This window comes from Plecotus auritus (genome assembly GCF_963455305.1).
Source record: "Plecotus auritus genome assembly, chromosome: 4".
NCBI lineage: Eukaryota > Metazoa > Chordata > Mammalia > Chiroptera > Vespertilionidae > Plecotus > Plecotus auritus.
This window is the reverse complement of record NC_137775.1, coordinates 148,062,215-148,090,088: the sequence shown is the minus strand read 5'-3', so window position 1 is coordinate 148,090,088 and position 27,874 is coordinate 148,062,215. Positions and strand designations below refer to the sequence as shown.

The window sequence follows — 27,874 nt, the reverse complement described above, 5'->3', positions numbered from 1 at the left end:
ATAAGAAAGTAGAAATCATCCATAGCTTTATTACTCCAAGTAAACCATCATTAATAACTTGAGATACATTTAATGGTCTTTGTATTAGTCAACATATTCTTTATGATTTTACGTAATTTTTAAATGCTATTTGATATCATAATTTTTTCATAAGAGAACTCTAAAATCGTTTTTTTACAGACTCTGGTTGACACTTTTCAAAATATTGGTAACACCAATCTTGCTGATTTCATTGCTGGATTACTCACCATTATCATCTGTATGGCAGTTAAGGAATTAAATGATCGATTTAAACACAAAATCCCGATCCCTATTCCTATTGAAGTAATTGTGGTAAGTAGAATATGTAATTAGAAAATTCAGCATTAGTTGGTTTGACAAGAAAGGAATTGCTAAAACAAATGGATTTTTAAAAACCTCTTTTGTTTTATTTCAGACAATAATTGCTACTGCCATTTCATATGGAGCCAACCTGGAAAAAAATTACAATGCTGGCATTGTTAAATCCATCCCAAGGGGGTGAGTATGGCATTCCTCTTAGGCAATACTAATTTATTAAGGCAGTACTTTCTATTTAAATGAAACCTTTTATTACAAGCTTCATTTCATTGGTGCTCCTTCAATAGTCCTATTTGTGTATGATCTTAAAGAAATACCCATTTGTGCAAACTATCAGATAAACAGTATATATATATATAGATAAAGTTCAGTTCATTTGTTTAAAAGCAGCCTGAATTATGGTCTCTCTTTGTCCTTCATATTCTTAAAAAGTGGCAAAACGTGTATAGTTACCACCAGACTCCTGATTTAAACTCATATGTATAATTACAGTATAATATAAATAGAATCATGAATAGTAACATTCTAATTTTTTGCACTGAGGACAGTCTGCTTAAGGAATCAGGGACATCTGATGTAAATTCTCTGCCATTTCATTTAATCAATTTTAGGTAATAATTATGTCATTTGGTCCTTTCAATAAAAGTATACTCTGCAAAGGAAGTTTTATATATGTTTGGTGAATTAGAAAAGTAAAGAACTAAGGTCTTTTGTCCATCTCTGACACCAACTAGTTCCGTGGCCCTGGTGGGGTGGGGGTGGGTGGGTAGGGGAAGTGGGGGAGTGTTCTCCTATAAAACAAGGGTAATGACAACTATTGAAACTTCAGCTCGAGCTTGTTGTGAAATGCTAATGAGATCTCTCATAAAATTCGAAGAGTGAACCAAGTGCCCTACACTATAATTTTATCATATGGCATTTTAAAAAAGAAGCCAAAATATTTATTAGATTTGTAACATTAATTTATAGCATTTGTGACTAGACTTCCTCTTATATAACCACTAAGTACTAGTCCCCTGAGTACTAGCTGAGGGCCCTTGTACCAATCTTTGTGTCTCCATGCTCTTAATAGAAATTTCCCGGGCTAGCTGAGTCCCAGTGCTTGTTCCACAGGGAACTGCTGCCTTTTCATTTGATCAATCTCATTTTCCTTCTAATATCTGTTTAAAAAATATTTGAAAAATTACAACTGGCTACAACGAGCTTAATTAACATATTCTCCATTCTAATGTTTCTCAGACTTTCGTTTTTGTGAGAATCACATGAGATCCTTGTTAACAAAGATTCCTGGTTCCCACCCCACACTTATTAAATCAGGCTTTCCAGGGAAGGGGCCTCGGAATTGATATTTTTCAAAGGCACTTCCAGTGATTCTTATGACCAGCTATATTTGGGAAGCTCTACCTTAGAGTATCAACATTTTGATAGTAAATCCTAGCGCTGAACAGAATTGAAATAGAAGATACAGTGTGGCTACTTGAGTTAGAGCATTTTCACCAGAACAATTAGATTATTTAAGTAGTTAAAAACAACTACATAAAAATATATTATAGATCCCTTTTGTCGGACTTCCCAAGATGAAACACTTAGAGGGGGTCCACAGAAAATGCCTCATCCCATAAATCCACGTTTCATGAATTGATATGCACTGATATAGCCTCAGTGCAAATGATACAGGTGATAAAATCAATTTCATGAATTAATACTCATTTCTGCTGCCCTAAGTCATCCTTTCCTACCCTATCCAGAGCTCTCCTGGCTGCTCTCCCCCTGAAAATGGATCTCTAGTCTCTTGCTCTTGGGTTTAGTCACGATGAGTCCTCTGACAGACCTCCTGGAGTGATTGGTTAGGTAACCCAACCTGCCCGGCCACAGGGACCACAGGCTTCTCCTCAAGGCAGTGAGCCCCTTTGTCTTACTCAGCTCTGTCTTCCTAGCACAGTACCTATCTCATAGTAGGATCCCAGACAATATTTGTTAAAGGAATGAAATACCCAAGCCTATACCATTATAAACAAGCCACCAGAAAGGACTTTGTTGCCTGATCTAATGGGATTGCACAGAAACAAGTCTAAAGACATTAACAAAACTGAAAAAGAAAAGGTGGAGTGAAGAGATTGGAAAAGAGCAAAAAAAAGTAGAGTGTTAAAGATGAGTACGATGACAGCAAAAAGAAAGGTCAGGCTAACCCACCTTGTTACTCAGGCCCCTTCAATCCTCCAATAAGGGAGTAAAAGTGAGGCTTCTGTCGGCAGTTTCCTTTTATCCTATGTTAGCACCACTTGGTCCCCAATAAATCCATATAAGAACCTTATGTCTATGAGAATCTTATTTTTACTTTACCACATCCCTCTAATTATAGAGGAAAAATGTAATTTCCTATTAAAGGAACTTCAGGCATAGTGAGATGGGTAGGGGAGATTTTTCTTTCTAGGATCTTTGGAATTATACCATGTGAACAGTCATCAAGATATAGGTCCATGAAGGTCATCACCCAAATTTTCATATTTGGAAACAACCAAGTGGTTATAAATTTGTGGGGATTTTTCTTTATATAATTTGTAGAAAAGCTCTGGTTTTGTGAAACAGTAGTCATTTGACCCCACCATGATCACTGGGATAGGTTAGCATTGTGACTAGGAAGCATTCTGATAATTATATAAATTTACTCTTTTTTGAATTCAAGAAGATTTTAAATATCTTAAGATATGGATTTTCCACTTTATTCTTATATTCTTTATTTCTTTAATAAACATCCCTTCACACAGGGTAAATCTCATTTCGTGGCTAGTATATATTGTTGAAATGCGAAGATCTTTAAGGTGAAATTGTGTAAGGAGAAACACTAATGTGTGAAAGAGCATGGCATAGGATTGTATGATATTAAAGAACCAACAATGACAGGTTTATTCATATCAGAGGTACAGATAAGGTGGCATTTGTAGACTCCTTATTTGGGGACAAAGAAATCAGCCAATGAGATGACACCAACTTCTGACTAAAAATTATAAAAGCGGATGCTACGACTTATGCTCATGTGCTTTTGCCCTCTTGGATCAAGTACTTTCTTGTCTAGTTTGTGGCTGGGTTGATTAGCATTTGTCGAGGTGGGAAGAGAGAATTATGGTCAAATATTCACCGCACTTTTTCACTAGGTTCTTGCCTCCTGCACTGCCACCTGTGAACTTGTTTTCTGAGATGCTGGCTGCATCATTTTCCATCGCTGTGGTGGCTTACGCTATTGCAGTGTCTGTAGGAAAAGTATACGCCATCAAGTATGATTACACCATCGATGGGAACCAGGTATGGTCACCCTTTTGCTGAACTGATTATATATATCATTGATTTCAGAGAGGAAGGGAGAGGGAGAGAGAGATAGAAACATCATTAATGAGAATCATTGACCAGCTGCCTTCTGCACGCTCCCTACTGGAGATAGAGCCTGCAACCCCAGGCATGTGCCCTGATTGGGAATAGAACCTTGACCTACTGGTTCATAGGTCGATGCTCAACCACTGACACACTGGCCAGGCCTGAATTGGTTTTCTAGAGCTGAAAATAAGAAAAATAAATAAATGGGGAAGATTTTCTTATCTGCTAAAGAAGAGATTGGTTTCCTCTACCCATCTTATATTGAGTTGGATTCCCTCTTGTGTGTGCGAATTTGAAATTGTTTAAAAAAGATGCACACTGCATCACGTTAGTTTTAAGAAATCAGTTGAAGTAACCAGAAATCTAAGAGTTAATTCTGTCAGGTCCTAAATGTCATTAAAAGTTAACATAATTGGTCAGAATAAGAATTCTTCATGTAGTCCCACATCTCCTGGTAATATTTTTTTATTGGTGGCAAAACAGTGCAACAAACACTTTCAAAAATAGTTGTGGCCACTTTAAATTTAGATGGTTCACTGTTAATTAATGTACACAGGACAATTTTTGTAGGCATCTGGCACATTGCCAGGTGAGCTCACAAATCCTCAGTTATGGTATGTTCCTGAAAACACAGCACAGCAATCACAGCAGTTAAAAGATTAGTAATCAAGCAGAATAATAGCTCTCCTAGTCATAATATGCTTCATAGCAAATATTCATCCCCAGAAATAACACTTTATGTGAGAGCAGAAAAATGTTTTCTGTGAGAGTTATAGCAGATATGCCACTCACCAGGAAGTGAAATAAGCATTTTAGCAAAACATCAGTTACTGCTCCTCATAGCCTTAAAAATGATGAGAGCAGTGAGGTCTCTTTTAGGCTCTTAAGGACCCCAAACTCCTGATGTTTTTCCGGGCTCTAAGCACCTTCCATGGCAAAAATTAAATTGGGACTATCAGGCAGGATGGGTTTGCAAATTTGCTTTCTTAATCTTCTTCCTTAAATTGCTTGGGGCTTGAAAAGATTATATCTGCGGCATCGCTGTCATCTGTTCTTTCCCTTAGGAATTCATTGCCTTTGGGATTAGCAACATCTTCTCCGGGTTCTTCTCGTGTTTTGTGGCTACCACCGCCCTGTCCCGCACAGCTGTCCAGGAGAGCACGGGAGGAAAGACACAGGTAGGGAAGAACAGCGTGGAAATATCCATCCACCGCAAAGAATGCGCTGGAACGGCGGCTCAGAACGGCTTGCACAAGAACTGAGCAGGACAATTAGCCTTTGAGAGGAGAGAGGCAGTGCTTCCTGATCTGATTACGCTGGGCTGCCTTGTTTCACCCCCTCACCAAAAACCTTTTAAACAACAGCATTTGTGGTTTTCTGAGGCAGCAGTTCCCCAATCTCTTTGTGTCAGTGCGGAGCTGGCAGATCGTTACACTTACCCGCTTTTCAATAACAATTGACAAAGGACCAGTAAGGAAGAATGCTGTCCTTATCGATGTGCTATCTGGAGATAGAGAAGGTCTAGTAAAAGCACATTCATGGCTTAATAAGTTATTATATTTTCAGAAAAATTAGAAGTGTTTATTTACCTTTCCTCCACAAGGATCAGGAACTTCCTCCAGAGGCCTTTGGTCCTGAGGAATGACAGGTTGACAGCCAAGAATATTTTTGCTGAAACATTTTGACATTTCTTCCTGAGTAAGATGTTCTCCCCTGAAGTTCTGAATGTGGATTTAACCTTGCCTTTTATATGTGTTCTTAAGTTGTTGCCTTCACAAGGGGACCCCAAAACCTGCATCCCAGTTCATCTCTGGACACCCGCTCCTTTATTGTCCAGAAAACTGAGGAGCCATTCTCAAAGGCCATCCCTTCCAGCCAAACATGGAGTCAGAGATGCCAAATCCAGTGGTTGGGGGCCAGGGCCAGGCTCAGGAATTGTGCTTCTGTTATGCCTGGAGGGCTTTTGTCTCCCAGACAGAAAGAGCTCTTATTTAAGAGTAAAGAGTACATTGAGACTGTAAAGGAGAACAACAAATCCAAAGTGAATGGTACACACACATACACACTCACACACACACACCCGCAGAGTCTTCACACAGCGTTTTATTAAGGCAGAGACACTACAAATAAGCATAAAAGAGAAAAACGATAAAATAATGACTCCCCCAGTGGCTTGCCCAGGGAGAGGGTCTACTGTCCCCAAGGTGCCCGAGATGCTCCTTTCCCATTTATAATGGGTCGTGGTGACAGGGCTGGAAGAATGGGCCTCTTCCAATTTCTTGGCTCCTGTTGAACAATTTTAATTTTTATAATTTTCTTTGTAAAATTGAGTTGACTTTTTTTTTTCTTGCAAACATTTCTAGCTATGAGGAAGCAAGTAAAACAAGACAGCTCCTGCCAGGGGTATAGCCAGAGGGGAAGAGGTCAGAGGTGATTTCCTAAACTACACCCATGTTCAGCGGGTAGCTGTCAGCAGCGAGAGCCTCTGTTGCTTTCCTTTGAGATGGGGCGTTGACAAGCTCTCCAGTCACATGGCTGTAAGCAGGTATAGGCAGATCCCCAACTGCTGATGTCCACTGTCCTGCTGTTACCTCCAGGTTGAGATGAGATACAGGCCGGCTGCCCAGTAAGAATGCCCATGTAAAATGACTCCTTGGCAGAGGGTTTGGGGATAATGGTGTTTTGGTAAGCTAATACCCCCCTGCCACACATGGGTGTGTATTACATTTAGAAGAAAAGGATGCCAGGATTTCAGTATTGAAGAATGAAACAAGAATAGAAATGTCTTGATATTTAATTACTGAAATGTAAGCTAAGTTCTGGGGTTAAAAGTCTAAGTGCCTGGACTGAAACCCAGGGACTCATGACCAAATACACCAGCAAGTCTTCCTTTGTGTGGCTTCTCATGTTTTCTTTTACATTGGAGCCTCAGTTTCAGCATCTGTACAATGGGCATAATTATTATATGTACTACGTAGGGATGTTGTGAGGATTAAATGGGAAAATGTTTGAAGAGTCCTGGCACATATGTACTTGTAAATGCTCATAGTTCCAGTCCTTAACCCCTCAAGATAAGAACAGTGTCTTAGTACCTATGATACATATTATTATCCTGTCACAGAAGAAGCACCCAGCATATATTTGCTGAATGAATGAACAGAAGAATGAATGTTAGTGGACATTAACTGTTTCCGTACATCTACAGATTGAGAAGAGCTCAACATTGCAACCTGTTCTTTCTGTCCACCCCACCCCCTCTGATTCCTACTGATTCACAAAAAAAGGAATTCTAATTACAAACTGTTCTCTAGTTCTGACTACCCTCTCACTTAACAGAATAATGAATTTTCGAATAATCGATTCTGCTCATAGATACAAAATCTACAGCATTTCCCACAAAACAGCCTCAATTAAATTAAGTACAAGTAATGGGCCCCCTCCCCGATTTTAATATAGTAAACTAATTAGTCTTGATTCCCATAATTAGGGGCTTATTATTACATATACCTGGTGAGTAGGTGGCCACCCACCTGGCATTAGTTGGGCAGTTGGCTGTAGTCCCTGTCTCCCAACCTCGTATCTCTCACCAATTCACAGAACCCTGCATCCACAGTGAGATGCAAATTGCTCATGATAAGACAATAAGTATTGGTTAAGTAATTGCACGGAAAAAGGGAAGAAAGAAAGGGAGGGATGGAGTATATTAGCTTCTCTGCTTAGATAGGAGATAGGAAAGCTCACCAAGGTACTGGGAATCTGGAGGTGTGATTAGTACATCATATATATAATATTGCCTCAGGCTGACCTATCTATATTCTGAATATGAATGATCAATTTGCTGGGTGATATGAATAAGTATGACTGTGAAATTTCCTTAAGTTTTGTATCTGTCTCCTTTAACTCAAACATCTTACACTAGGCAGTGCTTGTGCCCAACACAACCTTTCCTGTTGCTTCCTCTCTGATTGCTTTGCTTTCTGGTTTTCTGTCTCCTTTTCTCCTTTGTTTCAGAGCTTCTAGTCTTCACCTTGGCCATGCCCCAGCTGAACAGAGAATTCATTGGTCATCTGATCAAACCAGAGAATAGGTCCCACCCCCTCATCCTCTCTCCTAACTATTTATGGATCTTAGGAGAGCTATTTTTGCCAACAAAGGTAAAGTTTCTGAAGCTTTCTTTACCCCTGCTATTGCCTGTCATCACTCTGGCTACTGGAAAGCAAAGTTCTGAGCCTACATCTGCAGAACTGTTAAGAGAAAGCAGGAGACATGGTCCCTCCTCTCAGTAGGCTCATGTGGCATTACAAAATAAATTAATTAAAACATATATGTATATATATTATTTATTTCAAAGAGGAAGGGAGAGGGAGAGCAAGTGATAGAAACATCAATGATGAGAGAAAATAATATGCCTTGACTGGGAATCAAACTGTGACCGCCTGGTTCATAGGTCGATGCTCAACCACTGAGCCACACTGGCTGGGCTCATGTTGCATTTTTGAGTTTGCACTAAGACAGACAAGTTTATCTTGTCTGAAACTTTGGTGGCAAAGATGTGCTACAAGTACAGTGTTAACAGAATTTTTATTATGGCTGCTGATTCAATAATGCAGAAGAATCAGTAAATTCCCTGAGAATTTATTTCTTCAAAACATTACCATATTCTATTGTTGGGAAGGAGAATGGTCCATGTTTCCTGAGAGGGCAAATAATTAGAAGTTTGGCCTCCTGAACTGACCCTAAACCTAGAGGTCTAATATATCCAGATGAAATCCAGGTCAAACTGGCTTTATTTAGCAGACTCCGTCTCCACAGTTTCTTTCTTTTCTCTGCCATAGCTGCTATATATATATGGTTTCCATTTTTCTTCAGTCTTGTAGAGTTTTAGCAAATAATTCTTATTTCTCTCAATAGTATGAGCAGAAGGAGGAGGTCAGGGAGCGTCAAGTGCACCTGGGAATGGGCTCTATGATGCACACGGCCAGCACACTGGGAGACATGAGGGAGAAGGGAGAACTCTGTTGATGGGAGATGTGTGTCTTTCAGATTGCTGGCATCATCTCGGCTGGGGTTGTGATGATCGCCATCGTTGCCTTGGGGAAGCTGCTGGAACCCTTGCAGAAGGTATAACCCTGCTTCTCGGTACACTGATTGCATAATTGCTCTGCCCTGCCACCAGATAAATCACGGGAGATTTATAAATCATCACACGGAAAAGTACTCCCCTGAATAACACAGCCTTCTCTGTCTCTCTTGGCAGTCGGTCTTGGCAGCTGTTGTAATTGCCAACCTGAAAGGGATGTTTATGCAAGTGTGTGATGTTCCTCGTCTGTGGAGACAGAACAAGATTGATGCTGTAAGTCACCCACTTTTCTCTGAAATAAGATTTGGTTATTAAAAAAAAAAAAAAAGATTTGGTTCTTATTTGCTTCTTGCCATACCATTATGTCCCCTTATCTCCTAAGTCTTACATTTGGGGAGCCCCAGGGCAGTAATTAAAATTGGGTAGATAACCAAAGCTTTGAAGGCTTCCACCTGACTTCACTGTGTTTTTTAAGGTCCTGTATCTCTGCGAAGGTCCGTTTCCAGCAAGAATCCCATTCATATACAGTTTGCCTCCTAAAGCCCAAAACCAACCAACCAAACTACAAACCCTCTGATTTAGAGGACAAACGAAACAAACATGAAGCAAAGCGAAAACAAAGAAAAGATACAAAAACCCACTTGGATAATAATTCTGACCACAGAGACCCTCACAGCTGTTCTGAGGAATGAGAGCAATCAGAATGACATCCTTTAGGAGTTATGCTCTAATTTAAACCAGAACAGATGAAAGGAATGAGAAAACTCCCCATATATCAATATGGAAAGATCTCCAAAGCAAATTGTTAAGTGAAAAAAAAATGACCCGTGCAGAATAGAAGAGTGTGTATAACACACTGGAAGATGGGAAAATAAAACATGCTTTGTAGTCATATTTACTTGTATTTTCAAAAGGACATGCTGGTGAAAAGTGTGCATGTGTGTGGTACACACCCAGACACTGAGAGAGAGAAATAAAAGAGAATACCAACAGGGAGGAAGGATGGACATGGCTGGAGAGGGGAGATGTGTGCAAATAAGATTTTTTTCACTGCATACCCTTTATATTAATGCCATTTTGAACATGTTAATATATTACCTATTCTAAAATGAAATTTAAAAATTTAAATAGGAGAGTTGGTCTATATGCCAATTTCCATTTCTACTTCCACTTAAATATGAAATGAAATCAGAATATCAAAAAAAAGCTGGACAGTTGACCGTTGAACAATGTGGGGGTTGGGGCACTGACCCCCTGCATAGTCAAAATTCCACATATAAATTTAATATATATACATGTATATTTTATTGACTTCAGAGAGGAAGGGAGAGGGAGAGAGAGATAGAAACATCAATAATAAGAGGGAATCATTGATTGGCTGCCCCCCGCACACTCCCACTGGGGATCGAGCCCACAAGCATGAGCCCTGACCGGGAAGTGAACCATGACTTCCTGTTCATAGGTTGATGCTCAACCACTGAGCCATGCCAGCTGGGGTCCACATATAACTTTTGACCCCTCCCCCGATACTTAACTACTATTAGCTCACTGTTGACCAGCATTATCAATAACATAAATAGCTGATTAACACAAAGTTTGTATGCTATATGTATTACATATGTACTCTGACAATAAAGTAAGCTAGAGAAAAGAAAATGTTATGAATAAAAGCATAAGAAAAATACATTTATAGGTCTTACTGAAAACAAAACAAAACACAACAACAACCCATGTATAAGTGGACCCACACAGTTCAAAACTGTGTTGTTTAAGGGTCAACTATGATTTGTTCATGGACAATTGATCTTATTATTTTTACATGTAATCCCTCACCTGATGGTACATGATAAATTAATACAGTCCTTTTTATTTCTATTTTTTCTAGGTTATCTGGGTGTTTACATGCATAGTGTCCATCATTCTGGGGCTGGACCTCGGTTTACTAGCTGGCCTTATATTTGGATTACTGACGGTGGTCCTGAGAATTCAGTTGTGAGTAATATACGACCCAGGTTACCTATATAAAGAACAACCCACTCTGAGATTTCTTATACCATTTTGATAAATATAGCAAAACAACTCCCTTTTATAACAGTTACTATATAGTGTGTGCAAGCACATAGTGAGTGCTCTACACATACTATTATATTTAATCTTCAAAAAAGTCCTGTGAGTAGGTTATGTGATTTTCATCCAACAGGTAAGAAAATTGAAGCTCAGCAGGGTTAAGAACCTTCCTTAAGATCTCATAGATAGTAAGAGGCAGAACCAGGATTTGAGCCCAGGTGGATCTCACCCCATAATCCATACACTTAGTCACAAGCTCTAATGCTGGTGCTCTCCTCTTAGTCATGGTAAGACCAAAAGATAGTAGATTCAGCAAAAGACTGAGGTTGCTTTGCAGTTTCTTTTTAAAATGAGATGAAGTCTGTGAGGCACTGGGCTCAGGCTCAGGACAGGATAGCTGCTACATATACTTTAATTTGTTTCTTTTAAAGCTAGTAACCCAGAGTTATGTAACCCAGAACAGGAGACTTGAACAGTTCATTGCAGCCAAAATGTATTCAAATCTGTACCCAATAAGCCACACAATTATATGAAGAAAACATAATTAGATCATCTTCAGAGTGATAGTGGCAAAGACACAGTTTAATGGGAAATCACATGGGAGGCCACCTAAGGGGCATGGTTTTTGTTGGTTTTGTTTTGATTCTTGAGAGGCATTTGGTGTAAGCGCTCCTGGGTCTATGAAATTGTCTGAACAGAGCGGGAAACAGCTTCTCCCTCCTCCGACTTGATCTTTCTAGACTTCTGGCCCCTTCTCTGCCTTTGCTTGGGTGGCAAAGGAATAAAAAACCTCGAAAACCATCATCACAGACGTTTTCAGTTTAGCCGAAGTCCACTTTCCTGTTCCACCAACCAGTTCTCTCCCTTCTTCCTCCGCTGGCATGTTGGAACCTACATAAGGCTGTTTCCTGCCTCGGTGCCCTTAAATGGTGCCCAAGGGCCCCCAAGAGTTCAAAGCTCCCAAAGTGCCCCGCTTGCTTCTGCCTAGTAACTCAGGAGCTGTCCTTCCAACAGGCTGCCTCTCTGTACACCTGGGTGGGTGTGGGCGGGAGAGAGGGTTTTGTGGAGAGAGCCTATATCATTTATGAGCTTGAAGTTAAAACTGAGCACAGTGCAGTAAGCTGAGGAGAAATGGGTGGCACGTTTTAGCTGCCGAGTTTGGTTTGTCTAGGCTTTTAGCCAACAGAATGCAGTATCCTCCACAGTATTTAATTTCCAGTAATTATAAGGCTGGTCCAGAGAGCACATTGCTGAAAGTACCCCAAGCAGATACTCTGTCATTTAGCATATGTCCCCAGTCGCACTTGAAGATTCATGGAATCGATTTGATTGCAGCAGGAACAGGAAATGGGAAGGGCTGATTTCTGGTCCTCCCAGGCTCCTGTTTGTATAAAACGAGGCTAATTTGATCACTGCAGACTCTCCAGACTTCATCAGAAAATTGCGTTGACTGACAAGTAAGTTGCAGGCCCTGGTACCGTTCCAGGCCCTGGTACCGTTCCAGGCGCTGAAGACCAATGGGTTAAAGCTCGGGGCTGGGCTGCTCCTGCCTTCCGGGCCTTTTCGGACTTCTCTGAGTCTCAGTCTACTCACCAATAAAAACGAGGATAATACTGTTGACCTTTCAGCATTCTGGTGGGACTTAAATAAGATACAAGAGGTGTGAAAGCTCTTTGCTTATCCTTTAAAATGTTAGTGTGACGCTCATTATTTCTCTCAGCCTCAGAAAAGAGTCAGGGTTCCCCCTCCTCCTCCAATGGCACACAAACACCAGCTGTTCACTTCAGCGTTGTCTACAGAAACATGTCATCTGTCTCAAAGCATCAGAATGATGGGCTCTTCAGTAGCTGTTATTTCTTCTTTTTATTCCAAAATATGCCTATTCCCGCACCCTCACCCCAAAAATCCTGACCTTAATTTTTCTTTTAGTCCCTCCTGGAGCGGTCTTGGAAGCATCCCTAGCACAGACATCTACAAGAGTACCAAGGACTACAAAAACGTGAGTGCTTGTGTGAGACATTTGCTGGACTTGGTTTGCGAGCCTGGATCTTCGGGGGTTGCATATTTCACTCCTGGTATGTTAGGGACAAGGTCGACACAGGTGGGGGCTCTGTCAGGAAATTCCAGAAGTCCACTGGGTGTCATGAAAACTTCTTACTCAATGTGCCCTCTGACATACATGGTTTACATGAATTTCATCCAGGCTAGTTGAAGGTCATTTTAATGTCAAACCATGATAAGAAGAATTTTTAAATATAGGTAATTCAGTTGTTTCCAGTTATATAACAAATTTCTAGTTATATAATAAATAAGTCATGGGGCTATACTGTGCAGCATGCTGACCATAGTTAATAATACTGTATTACATATCTGAAAGTTGCTAAGAGAATAGGTCTTAAAAATTCTCATCACAAGGAAAATGTTATAATTATGTATGGTGACAGATGCTAACTAGACTTATAGTGATGATCATTAGCAATATATCCAAATATCAAATTATGTTGTACACCTAAAACTAATATAATGTTATATTATACCTCAATAAAAAAAATATGGACAGAGCCTCAGAGACCTCTAGAACAAAATAAAACATATTGACATATGTATAATGATAGTCCCAAAAGAGGAGGAAAGAGTAAAAAGGCAGATACAATATTTAAATAAATATCAAAATTTCCCCCAAATTGATGAAAAACATCACATACAAATCCAAAATGCCCACTGCACACAATTGCTGTACACACAAAGGTCCACACCTAGACACATACACTAACACCGCTGAAAGGTAAGGCATTAACAAAAATTTAACGCAGTAAGAGGAAGAAAAATTCTATTTCTCTGCTATGTAATCTGTATCTTCTATAAAACTGTCTAAAATTCTTGAAAAATTTTTTTCATTCATTTCTAATAAGAAATTTTCATGTTCTCTGTCACCAAGAACCTATTTGACATTGTGCTCTATCCTTGGAATTGGAAGAAATAATATAAAATACAGGAAATAAAAAACAAAGAAAATAAACATCTTACTGATGGGCTTATGATTCTTGCATATAAGATTGCTTAGTGACCAGCAGGGAAAACAAAGATGAAAAAGCACAGAAAGAAAATGGAGAAATCACTAATTTAGCAAAAAAAAATAAATAAATAAAATAAAAATAAAATTTTTAATTAAAAAATGTGAACCCTAGGAAGTTGTAGTCTAATTTTTTAAAAAATGTTTTTATTGATTTGAAAGAGAGAGAAAGGGCGGGAGAGAGAAACATCGATGTGAGAGAGAAACATCCATCGGCTGCCTCCTGCACACACCCCTGACTGGGGATCACGCCCATAACCTGGGCATGTGCCCGGACCAGGAATTGAGCCAGTGACCTTTCAGTGCACGGGATGATGCCCAACCGACTGAGCCACACTATCCAAGGCTGTTGTCTAGTTTTACCTTAACATTTAAAAAAAAAAAAAAGGTTGGACACTGAATCTGGAACTCCAGTAGCTGCTACTCAATTTATTTCCACAATCTTCCTCCGTTATATTGAGCCAGGTACCATTAAGAGCTAAAAATGATTCTAGAGAATCTCTTGGCTGTGGGTTCTGAGTTCTGAATGCTAGGCTCCAGCTTCTAGAGACCTTGCCCGAGTCACTAAGCCTCTCAGGGCTTCTGTTTTCTTCTTTGATGCGGTTGGACTAAAATTGTTATGATTCCTAAAGACTATACAGCCTGTAATTCTGTGGGTTTTACTTTTCATCTGGCCACTCTGTGTCAGGGTAAGAACAAGCAAATAAAAGCATAACCCCGGCTGGGTGGTTCAGTTGGTTGGAGTATCGTCCTGTACACCAAAAGGTTGCGGGTTCAATTTCCAGTCAGGGCACATATGTAGGTTTCAGGCTTGATCCCTGGTTGGGGTGCATATGGGAGGCAACAATTGATGTTACTCTTTCACATCGATGTTTCTCTCTCTCCCCCTCACCTTCCCTTCTCTCTTGAAAAAAAAAAATCAGTGAACATATCCTCAGGTGAGGATTATTTAAAAAAAAAAAAAAAAGATATCATAAGCCTCAGCTTATGCAGATCCCCTTGATCTTGCATTTTTTTTTTTCTATTTTAAAAGAATTTGGGGGAAAACAGAGGGCAGTGGCATGAACTTGAGGCAACTCATGTCATTGTTCTGAGCTTGTTTTTTTCATCCGGAAATCAGAGGGTTGAATAATTGCTTTCTAAGGCCCTTTAGCATGACCTTCTGTGGGACTAGGAGGTTCAGGAGTTTGGGTAACCTATTGCCTCCCAACTGTGATGAGGCCCCTTCTTAAGGATAGTTGAGTGATGCTACCCAGCCCCTCTCAGCAATTGTAACTCAGCTTCTAGCTGAATAGCCAGAAATTTAATTGAATATTTGAGGTCTAAAATTATTTAATCTCAGATAATTTTTTTTTTTAATGCTAGGTTGAAGAACCGGAAGGAATGAAGATTCTTAGGTTTTCTAGTCCTATTTTTTATGGCAACGTCGATGGTTTTAAAAAATGTATCAAGTCTACAGTAAGTATTTTATCCCTAGAAATTTGATTGCTAACTTCCTTTAAGACTTCATTCATTCTACAGGTATTTATTGGGCTCAAACTGGGCAGAAGGCCCTATACCCTGTCCCCTTTGGGTATGACATTAAGAATTATAACATCCTTGCCTTCAAATAACTAAAGCTCTATTAGGGATAGGAAAAAAACAACAACGATAACATACACTGAGTGGCCAGATTATTATGATCTCTGAACGCATAATAATCTGGCCACTTAGTGTATATTCTATATAATAAAAGGCTAATATGCAAATTGTCCCCTTGACCAGGAGTTCGACCAGCAGGCAGGCCGACCGCCCATGTCCCCTCCTCCTGGCCAGGCTGGCCAGACCCCACTCATGCACAAATTCATGCACCGGGCCTCTAATATATATATATATATATATATATATATATATATATATATATATATATATATATATATATATATTGAGTGGCCAGATTATTATGCATTCAGAGATTATAATAATCTGGCTACTCAGTGTATATCTTAAAATCCAGGTAGCAGTAACTATGCTGGACAAAAACACCAGAGTTGTCTCCAGGCAGAATTGGAGTAAGTTCCAAATGAATAATATAGACGGTACATGCTAAGAGTTCATAGAAGGGAGTGGTCCCTGTTAGTTGGAACTTATCAGGCTTTGTGTGGTGGTGGGCAGGAGGAAGGAGATTATATCAGGTGTTTGGAAACTCTGAGAACTGAGAGGAAAAGGTGGGAACATTTCGGGGAGGGCTGCCCATTTGGAGTAAAGGGTTAGAAAGTATAGAATATGGAAGCAGGAAATTCTGGTCTTGAATTCCATGCTATGCTTCAAAGTTAGGTTTTATCTTTAGATCAGTGTTTTACTACGTGAGTTCTGGGGTGAACTGCTGGTTCAGAGGAACATACATAGATTTTGCAATAATAAAAGGGCTCTTTAATGTCAAGGAAATTTGTACAACACAGATTTAAAGCTAAAGAAGTTTTTTGCTGTTTTGTTTCCTATTGTCTTGGAGTCTTTAATATGCTATTAAGTCTCTCAGTGGGTGGCATAGATGGCCTAGTAGTGAAAACCATGGAAACCTCAGGAATTTCTATTTGACAGAATGTCTCAAGTCATAATACCACTCGAGAAATAACCTTTCCAGATAACAATTGCCATTAATGAGCATTAGAAACCAGATGTTTTAAGTAACTTGACTTTTATTTTCAAAGGTTGGATTTGATGCCATTAGAGTGTATAATAAGAGGCTGAAAGCATTGAGGAAAATACAGAAACTCATCAAAAAAGGGCAATTAAGAGCAACAAAGGTGAGGCAACATCGTTCTTTCCCCTCTTAAATTCTTTTTATTTCTCAGTGAAAATGAAAGCAATTAGATTGTCTAGAGTTAAATCTACCTGCTTTGGTTCCCAGATGTGTACATACATATGTCAGACAACAGCTGAGTTGTTCTTGTAGGCAAGAGGGCATGGGAGGAAATAAAATTAAATCAGCAAGAAAAAACATAGGGTATGAGTTCTTTTTCCCTTGTGAAATTAAACCTTATTTTTACTGAAAGGAACAAACTAATTCAATTCAATGCCATAAAATTATAATAGAAGGCAATAAGTTCACTAACTTTTAGAGCTCTTCCTTTTTATTGTCCTGCCAATGTATCTCTTGGCCAATTCCACAGTCTCCCAGCATCAAGTTTCCGGGCTCTTCTGCTTCTTCACTTTTCTTCCTAGAGAACAACAACATTTAGACTGAGGTGAGCCTCATTGTTTTTTAATGTTTTTAATACATTTTTATTGATTTCAGAGAGGAAGGGAGAGGGAGAGATAGAAACATCAATGATGACAGGGAATCATTGATTGGCTGCCTCTTGCACGTCCCCCACTGGGCATGTGCCCTTGACCAGAATCGAACCCGGGACCCTTCAGTCTGCAGGCCGACGCTCTATCCACTGAGCCAAACCAGCTAGGGCGAACCTCATTTCTTAAGAGTTCATTCCCTCCATGTTTTGCTTACCAAGGAACAATGCGTAGGATTTTTAATTAATTTGAAATAATTGGTTGAAAAAATACCCCAAATCATCGGCAATTAAGTTGTCAGTATTTTCTTTATTTAGAATGGCATTATAAGTGGTGCTGGTTCATCAAATAATGCTTTTGAGCCTGATGAAGATATTGAAGACCCAGAAGAACTTGATATCCCAACCAAGGAAATAGAGATTCAAGTGGATTGGAATTCTGAGATTCCAGTGAAAGTGAATGTTCCCAAAGTGCCAATCCATAGCCTTGTGCTTGACTGTGGAGCTGTATCTTTCTTGGATGTCGTTGGAGTGAGATCATTGCGAGTGGTAAGGTTCTAAGTGTTTTGAATTATAGATTAGGAGCTTTGGCAATAGTAAAACCGTATGGGTTGCCCATTCTTACAAAAGGATGATTGATTGTGTAGGCTCTGTACTTGTTCTAGAGGAATGCTTTCGTAATAGTGTAATATTTTAAAGCACAGGCTATGGGGCCAGACTACCTGGGGTTGAATCCTGGCTCTACCACTTGCTACAGTTAGTGCAGTTATAGGCAAGTTGCTTAATCTGTCTGTACCTCAGTTATGAGGATAATGAGAGCACCTATTTCATATGGTTTTTATGAAAATTAAATAAGCATATGTATGGTTATTTATGGTTTAGAACAGTATCTGGCATATAGCCACCCTTTAGCAAATATTAACATTTATTATGTTTTCTGAGAATAAATAGGAAAAGGGATATGAAAAGAAGGACATTTATGTTAAGTATTATGTTTTTATTTGTCACGTGAACAGCAGTAGAATGGGGAATGCGGGGTACATGGTAGGACTGGAGAAGCGAGGCATTATTAAGTGGTTAGTATAGGAAGCAGGTCAGGCATCTAGGAAGTCAGAGGGCTGAGGAACATGTAGGACAGCAACGTTCATGATATCAGACACCATTTATGCAAGGTCGAGTTCATTCTTTCAACAGATAGATGTGAAGTGACTAATATGTGCCAGGCACTCAGCCAGGCATGGGAGACAAATGATGAAATAGTCATAGTCCCTACCTCACAGGGCTAAGCAGTCTAGAGGGGAAGTCAAACATTAAGTAACCTTTTAAATAACAACTGTACTAAGTGTTCCAAAGCAGACAAACTGGGGTCTCAACTTGATCAGGAGTGTCAAGTTCAAGTAAAGTTTCAGGTAGGTATCAGACAAGTCAGGCAGAAAAGTAAGCAGGTTAAAGACACCAACAATCAGATGTAATAATATGAAACTGACCCTCAATGAGGTTTATCTTTGCGGGGCTTCTTGGCTACTTCTGCAAGGCTAGGAAATTATTCCAGGGTGCAGGTACTAGGCAGGAAGGTAGAAAACTGATTATACTTGACCAAAAAAAAAGTGAGAAAATGCTGACAGCTTCTCTTCCAGTTCTCTTAGCAGACCTGATCATTAGCTCATTTGAGAGCATTTTACTCTAGGCATTGGCTCAAGTGCATTGTAGAAATTGTGTTGGCCAAAAGGGTTTAAGGAATTACTTTGGGTAAGAGTCTTTATTTAATGCCAGAATATTTTACACACCTAACAAATAATTGCTTTCAAATGCTATAAAGACAATTGTGAAAAATCCAAACTGTATACTTGCATAGAGGTCTTGTTCTTCTCCCCAGAAATTTCATGTTCTATTTTACTATTGCCCATAGGTTTTGCATCTTAATTTTTTTAATTAAGCTTTACATTTTGAGATAATTGCAGATTCCCATAAAGTAAGAAATTATACTGAGAGATCCTTTGTACCCCTTCCCAGTTTCTCCCAGTGTTAACATCTTGCAAAACTATTGTCTAAAATCACAATCAGGATACTAAGACTGACACCGTCAAAATACAGAGCCCTTGGTTTCTAGGTCAGTTTTTACATTTAGACTCTGGTGGCCGTGTTTCTATACCCGTATATCTTCCACTCAAAGACATAAACTCATGCTCATGTCTCCCATCTGCAGGGGCTGTATTAGGAAGCCTCCTGTACTCCCTTGTTTTCTTCCTTCCACAAATATGTATTAGGCACGTCCGCTGTCAAGTGCTGTGCTGTTGAGCACTGGATGTTGCCACCTCTTGAGACAGGGCTTGTCATCCCTAATCGTATCGTCACTGTAGGTTGAAAGCCTCTGTGGTTTCCCAATAATGAGCTTTCCTCAAAGTCCTGTTTAACCATGAAAGTACTGAAGTTTCTCCTGAGCAAGTGACTGAATGCTACTGAAGTATGGGCAGGTAAAATTACTCAAATTCTCCTTTTTAAAATTTTAGGTTGTCAAAGAATTCCAAAGAATTGATGTAAATGTGTACTTTGCATCGCTTCAAGGTAAATGCATATACAGTACATATCTATCTGTAAGACTTCCTCCTATCTTGGAATGTGGATACATCATGACCAAAGGCCTTAAAAATGATTTTTTATTGTGATAAAAAATGTATAACAACATTTGCTATTTTAGTCACATTCAAGTGGCATTTAATTCAGTGGCATTAAGTACATTTACGATGTTGTGCAACCATCACAACTATCCATTTCCAAAACTTCTCATCGCCAAGGGCCTATTTTCCAAAACTTCTCATCACTGAATCTTCTCACACTGAGGGTCTTTTTCAACCGAGGGAGATATTACTTCCAATTTGTGCCATGGAGCTGGAATGCAAGGAAACCAGTGTCCTCACAGCAGTGCCAGCTCACCGTGGAAACACAGTCCTAGGAAAAGCAGAGCTGGAGATGACTTAGGTCCCTTAAAACTAGAGGACCCTCCAGGGTATGATTCTGTCTGTGAGCGTAAGAGAGTATGTGTGTAGGAAGATACTGATGCTTAGGCTGAGTTCTCTAGGAACAGAGACTGAGGTAAGGATTCTTGCACAAGTGATTTACTGAGATAGTACACCCTGGAAAAATTCATGAAGGAATGAGAGGAGCGGGTTAGGGCAGGAGAAGAAGCTGGACAAAGATATGGTTACAAAAGTCTACCTTACATGAAAGGACCTGGAGAGTATTATGCTACATGAAATAAGCCAGTCAAAGAAAGACAGGTATCACATGATCTTGCTCAAATATGGAATCTAATGAACAAAATAAACTGGTGAACAAATAGATCCAGAGACATAGAAGCATAGATTACATTGCAGAATCTCAGAGGGAAGGCGGGGCAGGGTGGGTGGGTGGGAAGAGATCAACCAAAGAACTTGTATGCATATATGCATAACCCATGGACACAGACAATAGGGTGGTGAAGGCCTGGGGTGGGTTAGAAGGGGCTAATGGGGGTGGGGCACATAGGTAATACTTTCAACAATAAAGATTAAAAACCTTTTTTAAGTCTTCCTTAGCTTAATTTCCCAAGGAGCACACAGCAGGAAAAGCACCCGAGGGCTATTCCTCCTTCAGGCCAGGGAGCCAGCCTTTTAACCCCCCACCCCCATGTCAGTCTGTCAGTGGCTGCAGGCCATGCAAGGATGGAGGTATAACCTCCCAGGCCTTTTCAGGTGAGATGGTTCCCATGGGCCCAGGAAAGGTCTCCATAGAAGGCCACAGCTGTGAACTAGTAGCAGCCAGAATCACAGCAGCTGGAGGATGGGGACACTGGCAAAGGGGACCTGGTCAGGAACCAAGGCCATCTACTACATACAACCAGTTGTGGTATAACCATGACATGTGCTACTGGAAAAGAAACTGGGTGTAGAGCACTGTCACATTCTGGAAATGAGAAGGAAGAATTAAAAGGAGCTGCCAAAGCTTAGTATTGGTTAATGTTACTAAATATCTTGGAGATTAACTAAACATTATTTCTTTCTTTTGAAGACCACGTAATAGAAAAGCTGGAGAAATGTGGTTTCTTTAATGATAACAGAAAGGATATATTCTTCTTGACTGTCCATGATGCTGTCCTCCACGTACAGAACCGGGTTAAATCTCAAGAAATTCAAGATTCCATTTTAGAAACGGTAAATATGTTACCTTTCTACATTTTTATCTTTCCTGAACTATCATGATTTCTATAAATGGCAAAAAATTCCACAAATTTAGCTTTGAGTCTCTCTAGTAGCATGTTAAACCATCTGGTTAACTTCTCAGAGCCTCAATTTTCTCACTAGTAAAATGGGAGTAAAAACATTTACTTTGCTGGGCAGATATGAAGACTGAATACGGTAGTTTATAGGAAAGCACCTGGGAGCACCTCATACATATTAGCTCTATAATGTGCAGGTTTACTAATAAAGATAGACTTTAGCTGTAGTGCCTTTTTAGAATATGGGCACTGAATCTCAGAGCTTCTGGGAATTGTATATACAAATGCAGTTTCAATTCTTAGCAATCTAGAAACTCTTGATGATAAATGTCTTTAAATAGGATCCATTAGGTCTTAAGTGATCTTTGAAAAGGAAAAAAAAATTAAAAGCCATGAATTAGCCCCATGAAATAGAATAAACCCCCATTTCCTGGGGACTCCTTATTTTGTCATCCTCTCATCCAATACCTGGGAGAGCTGGTGGGCATTCTGGTACAAGAACCTCTTCTCTCACAGACCCTCCCACAGTGAATTTGGGAAACAAAAACACTATCTATAAAAATAACAATCATAATTATTTTAGTGATGAAGTCTACTATATTTTAAATTGCTTCTCTCCCCCTGCTAAAATTAAAGTAGATTCTTATTGTAAACTGACGTTAATGTCTGAAGTGAAAAAACTAATTTAGAAAATAATAGCATATTATTCTTTTTAAGATATGGTTAGTGGAGAGATTGCTCTGCTTAATGCTGCTGGAGAAAATACTAGTCCTAAATACCAAAATCTGGACATTGAATACAAAAAAAGTAAAAAAAAAAAAGTAGCAAAACCACAAATGTAAAAAAAAAAAAAAAAAGCTACATGCAAAATGCTTGTCTTCGAAAACTCATAAGCCTTTTTCTATCTAACTTAGAATTTTCTAACCCACGGGTAAAAACAACAAAGTGGGATCATGTAAAGTAGCTAAAAAAGGTCCCTCATTAAAAGTAAAATAGAATTGCCCTGGCCAGGTAGCTCAGTTTGTTGGAGCATTGTCCTGTACACCAAAAGGCTGCGGTTTGATCCTGGGTTGGGGCTGTACCAGAGGTAACGGATTGTTTCTCTCTCTCCTCTTCCTCTCTCTCTCTCTCCTCTTCCTCTCTCTCTCTCTCTCTCTCTCTCTCTCTCTCTCTCTCTCTCTCTCTCTGTCTCATCAATAAAAGTATATCCTTGGGTGAGGATTTTTAAAATTTCAAGTTCTTTCTCAACATGGAAAGTTGTTATTTGTTTACACCCTGTTCTTATCCAAGATCTCAGATCCCACGAATGTCACAAAAGCCACTAACCAGCCGTGCCCCACCGGTGTTAGACTCAAGATTGCTTGTAATCAGGGAGCATTGTGAGTGGCTGGGATGGAATTTTTGACCCTGAACAAATGTCAGACTGAGTATAACTGGGTGCTTACGTACTTACTGGTTCACTGGATAACGGGCTGAGCACTAGTGGTAGCTTCTCAGGTCAGGAACTTATACTTTTGTGTAGCCTCAGTATCTAGCACAAAGCCCTGGATATGGCAGATGGATAGTAATGATAAACCCTGCCTGTGGCACTTTCCCTTTCTTCAGGAAGGATAATTTGTATTTTAGGGATATTGTGGATGCAGTGATATGACCCTCTCCCTATCCCTTCATTTGACAAACACAAGGACTATCCCAAGAGAGTCCAATTTGTAGTTACACCTATCCTCTAACTCTCCCATTATGTCTGACCATCTGCACAGGGACTGAAGTTTCTAATTCATTTCCACACTAGCAAAGAGAATTGAGTTATTGATTTGTGAGATGAAAAGTAGCTAAAAGTGAAATGTCACTCTTATCTTGATAAACATCTGGAATTGCTTTGGGAATATCCTTTATGCATAAGACAAAGTCCAAATTGTTATTGGTGTCCTCTGTTATTGATTACTGCTAAGAAGCAGAACTTTCCTGAACAACCAACTTGGTCCATAGATGTTGGCTTCCATCTCCAATGAAATTAATATCCAATTTAACTTGGGACTGCTTATTGTCATCAGTCATGAGCCCATTCAGTACGTGCTCAATGCTGTACTAAGTGCTCTTAGTTTAGCCCTTGAAATAAAGACACGATTGACTGCTGAATCATTCAGGCAGGCTGGGTGACTCCTAAGAGGCATGCACTTCAGAGGCTGGGAAAGAGTGGAAAAGGAGGTTAACAATGGAGAACTATGCCAGTTCACACTTGAATGTGAAAACATGGTACAGGGAAAATGAGAAGTGAGAAATACAAAAGGACAAGAAAGCTGAAAAAGATTTTGAAGTATGTAGATTATTATGAGAAGCACCAGCAGCGCTTTAGGTCATTTTCAGTGGAGTATCAGGTGGGTTGATGCTATTATATTTTCCATAAATATTCTCTGTTCTCTTTGTCAAGATCTCCCTCATCCAGGACCATAAAGATCCTCTTGAATTAATGGAAGCAGAGCTGATTGAAGAAGAACTTAATGTCGAGGATGAGGTATGAGCATTATTTCCTTTCAAAGAAAATAATTTGGATTAAATCTTGAATAGAGTAATACATATAGTGACTATGTCTGATACAAACTAGAGAAAACATTTTTTAAAACAAGACCCAAAAAGGCGGGGGAGAAAGACCCAAAGGATGGCTTATGAGAAAGGGGAAAATGGAAAACAAGAATTTTCCCTTGAAGACATTAAGAACTTGGGGACCTTCTACCCCCAGGCATATAGGATCAGCAACTGGAAGCAGCCGGTCCTGATTTTATGCCTAAGCCTCTGAATACTTTTTCTTCCAAAGACTTCAGGAGTAGATGAAAGGTGATTAGAGTGAATTTCTAACCCAGGAGTTTCATAAGCTTCAGAGAGAGTGTGTGAGGAACAGGAATCTCATGACGTTTCTTCAGCTGATAATAACTTAGAATTCTAAGACTGAGTCTATATATCTCTGATGCCCTTGGGGGCATCAGTCAATTCCTAGGAAACCCAACTGAAACTTGTTATCTGAGTGAACATTGTGGCTCCACCACTTGGACTAACAAAAGAAGATCAGAGAAATTGAAAGTTGAAACATGTCTTAGAAATCAAGTAGTGCTCACACAGAAATCCCTCTACACCACGTCTAAGGATGTTCACTCAGCTTTTGTGTGAACATTTCCAGACATTGGAAACTAGTAGCTTTTTAAAAAATATATATTTTTATTGATTTCAGAGAGGAAGGGAGAGATAGATAGAAACATCAATAATTATAATCATTGCTCGGCTGCCTCCTGCCCGCCCCACACTGGGGATCATTGAGTCCGCAACCCGGGCATGTGCCCTGACCAGGAATTGAACCATGACCTCCTGGTTCACAGGTCAAAGCTCAACACTGACCGGGCAGCAACTAATAGCTTTCCAGGGAATTTGTTACATGTTTGGAAATCTCCCAAGTGTTCGTTGTGCTTACAAAACTAGATTTGGCCTTTCTCTAATAACTGGTGGCTGAGATCTGCCTTCTCTAGCATACAAACCGTCCCACGAACAGCCCTTAAATATTTGAGAGTATCTTTGAGGTCTCCACCAGACTCTGCTCCAGGTGGGACTCCTCCAGTTCCCTTTACCATTCCTCATAGACACACAATTTGGCATGGCTTCTCTGGCAAAGAAGTGGACACAAGACCCTAGATCGGGTTAGGCCAATGTGGAGATTATGCAACCATGACTTACCTTGGTCTCATCAAGATATTTCTGTTACTATGACTTAAAAAAATGTGTTTATTTTCATAATAGCTACATCAAAATCTTTGCTTTTGTTGAGCAGGGGTCAACTAAAGACTTCGGCATTTTCACATAAATTGTCATCCAGCTGGGTTCCCCATTTATATTTATGTAATTGGTTTTTGACCTCCTAGTGCAGGACTATACATTTCTGATAGATTATATCTTGTCTGTCCTATTGAAGGACATCCTTTTGAATGCTGAATCTATCACCCAGCATATTAATTACGCACCCCCACTGGTGTCATATAAAAATCTGATAAGCATGCCTTCTCTGCCTTATTCCAGGTCCTGTTAAAAATGTTGAGAAGCATAATATTCAAACCCCTATGGTAAAATCAGGCAGTGAGGATGACAGGCTGAGAAGACTTTTGTGGAGGAAATACACTGCTAGGGTGAAAACTGGAGGTCCTGCATCTTAGCCCATCAGCTTAGTGAGCTCAGGAACATCATCTCTGAGCTGTGTAGTTTATGACTATGGATATAGGGCCAACTTAGTTGAGTACAAACTCACATATCAAAACTGGTACTTAAAAAATTCCACATTATATAGAAGTATTTTTAAATTTTTATCTTTATTGTTGAAAGTATTACAGATGTCTCCCTTTTTCCCCCCATTGACCTCTTCCACCTCCCCTCCCCCTGGCCTTCCCCACACTATTGTATGTGTTCATGGGTTATGCATATATGCATATAATTCTTTGGTTAATCTCTTCTGGCCCTCCTCCTCACTTCCCTCTGAGATTCATCAGTACGTTCCATGCTTAGAAGTATTTTTGATTGCCATGTAACAAGATCATTCAGGTAGGATTCCTGTAGTGAGGCAGTATGCAGAGTGGTTTTAAGGACATGGACTTTAGAACCAGATGGATTTGAGTGCAAACCTTGATTCTGCTACTTACTGGACAAATTATTTATCCTGTCTTCATGTAAAATAGAAATAATAATACCTCAAAGAGTTGTGGAAATTAAAGGATGCATATTAAGTGCTCAATAATTAGTAATTATTGATTTTAAATAAATCTAATTAAATGATGATGAGTTACAAAATTAAGTTTTTACCCTATTTTTATTATGACAATATATAACTAAGATGAGCAAATGCAAGCAATCAACACTAACATTTACATATTTGTAAAAAGACTTAAGGAGAATTCAGTTGTATTAACACTTTGTTTCCCCTTTGTTTCCACAGGCTATGCGTAGCCTTGCTTCCTGAAAGTGGACTCAGGAGGCCACCATAAGCAAGGACTGCAAGGCAAAGTTTAACCACCAATGTAATTCTATGCAAGCATTTTCTGCATTGACTACTTCTTTGGACTTGAAACACTCATTCTTTTTCCATTAGATTTTAAAAATATACATATTTTTATTGATTTCAGAGAGGAAGAGAGATAGAAACATAAACGATGAGAGAGAATCATCGATTAGCTGCCCCACACTGGGGATCAAGCCTGCAACCCGGGCATGTGCCCCAACTGGGAATTGAACCAAGACCTCTGGTTCATAGGTCGATGCTCAACCACTGAGCCACACCAGTTGGGCCCATTAGATTTTTTTAAAACCTTTGATTTTTTTAAAAAAAAATCTTAACCATTGAAAGAGATTTAAAATTGTTTCTAGGCTTTATTTATAAAATAAATAGCTTACCTCCAAAATGTGTAAAATGGTGAGAAGAATTACCCTGGCAATTTAACAATGTCTAGCTAGGACCTGCTTATGTCATGCTGCTGTACCTCTGACACATTGGCTAACACTGTTCATGTGGGTAATGGGTACCTCTGTTCAGTCGGGATAAGTGTGACCCAAAAGCCTCTGTGGGCAGTTGAGTCAGGAATGATTATCATTAAAGCATTCCATTTCTGACTGGCCTGGATCCCCATGAGCTGCACTGAATCACAGGGTGAGTGCCCACTGAGTAAATGCTGATATAGAATTGTTAATGCATTTATCAATAAAGGCCTTCAAAAATCACTTTTGGTAAACACGGCAAAGAAGTTTTTAAAATGCAAATTTGGTAAGTACTTAATCATGAATGTTATAGTGACCATATATGTAACCAGAATTCAGAATCAAGGTCCACTTCAAAGCTGCAGAACTAGGCTGATATATTTTAAAAGCATTGATTTAGAGAGGTGAAGCAATAAAAAGATTATTGTGGTTTATCAAAATCACCTTTTGATATGATAATCATGGATCACAATTAGGATCAAATAAAATATATGAAAGACTATCTCTGCCTTAAAAATGCAATTTTAACTTAGTTTATAGAAATAATCACTGCATAGAGTTACATAGTGGTATGTTCTACTTAAAATCTAGTACAAAAATTGTGTTATTTTGAACAAAAAACAATTTTGATATGTTTGTAAGATTGTGGTGATTAAAATAAGTTTGTTTTTTTCTAAAATTTAGCAGTATGTAAAGTAACTGATCTTTAACTGAATTCTGAGCACCTTTCAAAAAAAATCTAGAAGTAAATAATTTGGATATAAGTCTATGTTTAAAATGAGTTTTTAAAGACAGAACAGTCTACATGAACTCAATAGCAAAAGAAAAAATATTTGGAATATTTACATCGAAAATGTTTAGGTTTTTAAAAATCCATATTTTGAGCCAGAAAATATGCTTTTAGTTTTACTTAA

The 27,874-nt window shown here is 39.2% G+C and overlaps 1 protein-coding gene across 1 annotated transcript in view; it reads left to right on the top strand.

The window, feature by feature from the left end:
- Positions 1 to 27,629, top strand: part of SLC26A4 (solute carrier family 26 member 4) — a gene marked incomplete at its 5' end in the record, with an annotated part of 41,712 nt that extends 14,083 nt beyond the window's left edge. The window contains 15 exons of the mRNA XM_080664883.1: positions 181 to 333; positions 437 to 519; positions 3,495 to 3,642; positions 4,776 to 4,889; positions 8,755 to 8,832; positions 8,969 to 9,064; positions 10,677 to 10,783; positions 12,788 to 12,857; positions 15,297 to 15,389; positions 16,622 to 16,717; positions 17,519 to 17,749; positions 19,711 to 19,765; positions 21,248 to 21,390; positions 23,887 to 23,970; positions 26,425 to 27,629. Of these exons, the coding sequence (XP_080521009.1) occupies positions 181 to 333; positions 437 to 519; positions 3,495 to 3,642; positions 4,776 to 4,889; positions 8,755 to 8,832; positions 8,969 to 9,064; positions 10,677 to 10,783; positions 12,788 to 12,857; positions 15,297 to 15,389; positions 16,622 to 16,717; positions 17,519 to 17,749; positions 19,711 to 19,765; positions 21,248 to 21,390; positions 23,887 to 23,970; positions 26,425 to 26,448 (1,575 nt within the window). The 3' untranslated portion in view covers positions 26,449 to 27,629. The remainder of the gene's footprint in view (positions 1 to 180; positions 334 to 436; positions 520 to 3,494; positions 3,643 to 4,775; positions 4,890 to 8,754; positions 8,833 to 8,968; positions 9,065 to 10,676; positions 10,784 to 12,787; positions 12,858 to 15,296; positions 15,390 to 16,621; positions 16,718 to 17,518; positions 17,750 to 19,710; positions 19,766 to 21,247; positions 21,391 to 23,886; positions 23,971 to 26,424) is intronic.
- Positions 27,630 to 27,874: the final 245 nt, after the last annotated feature.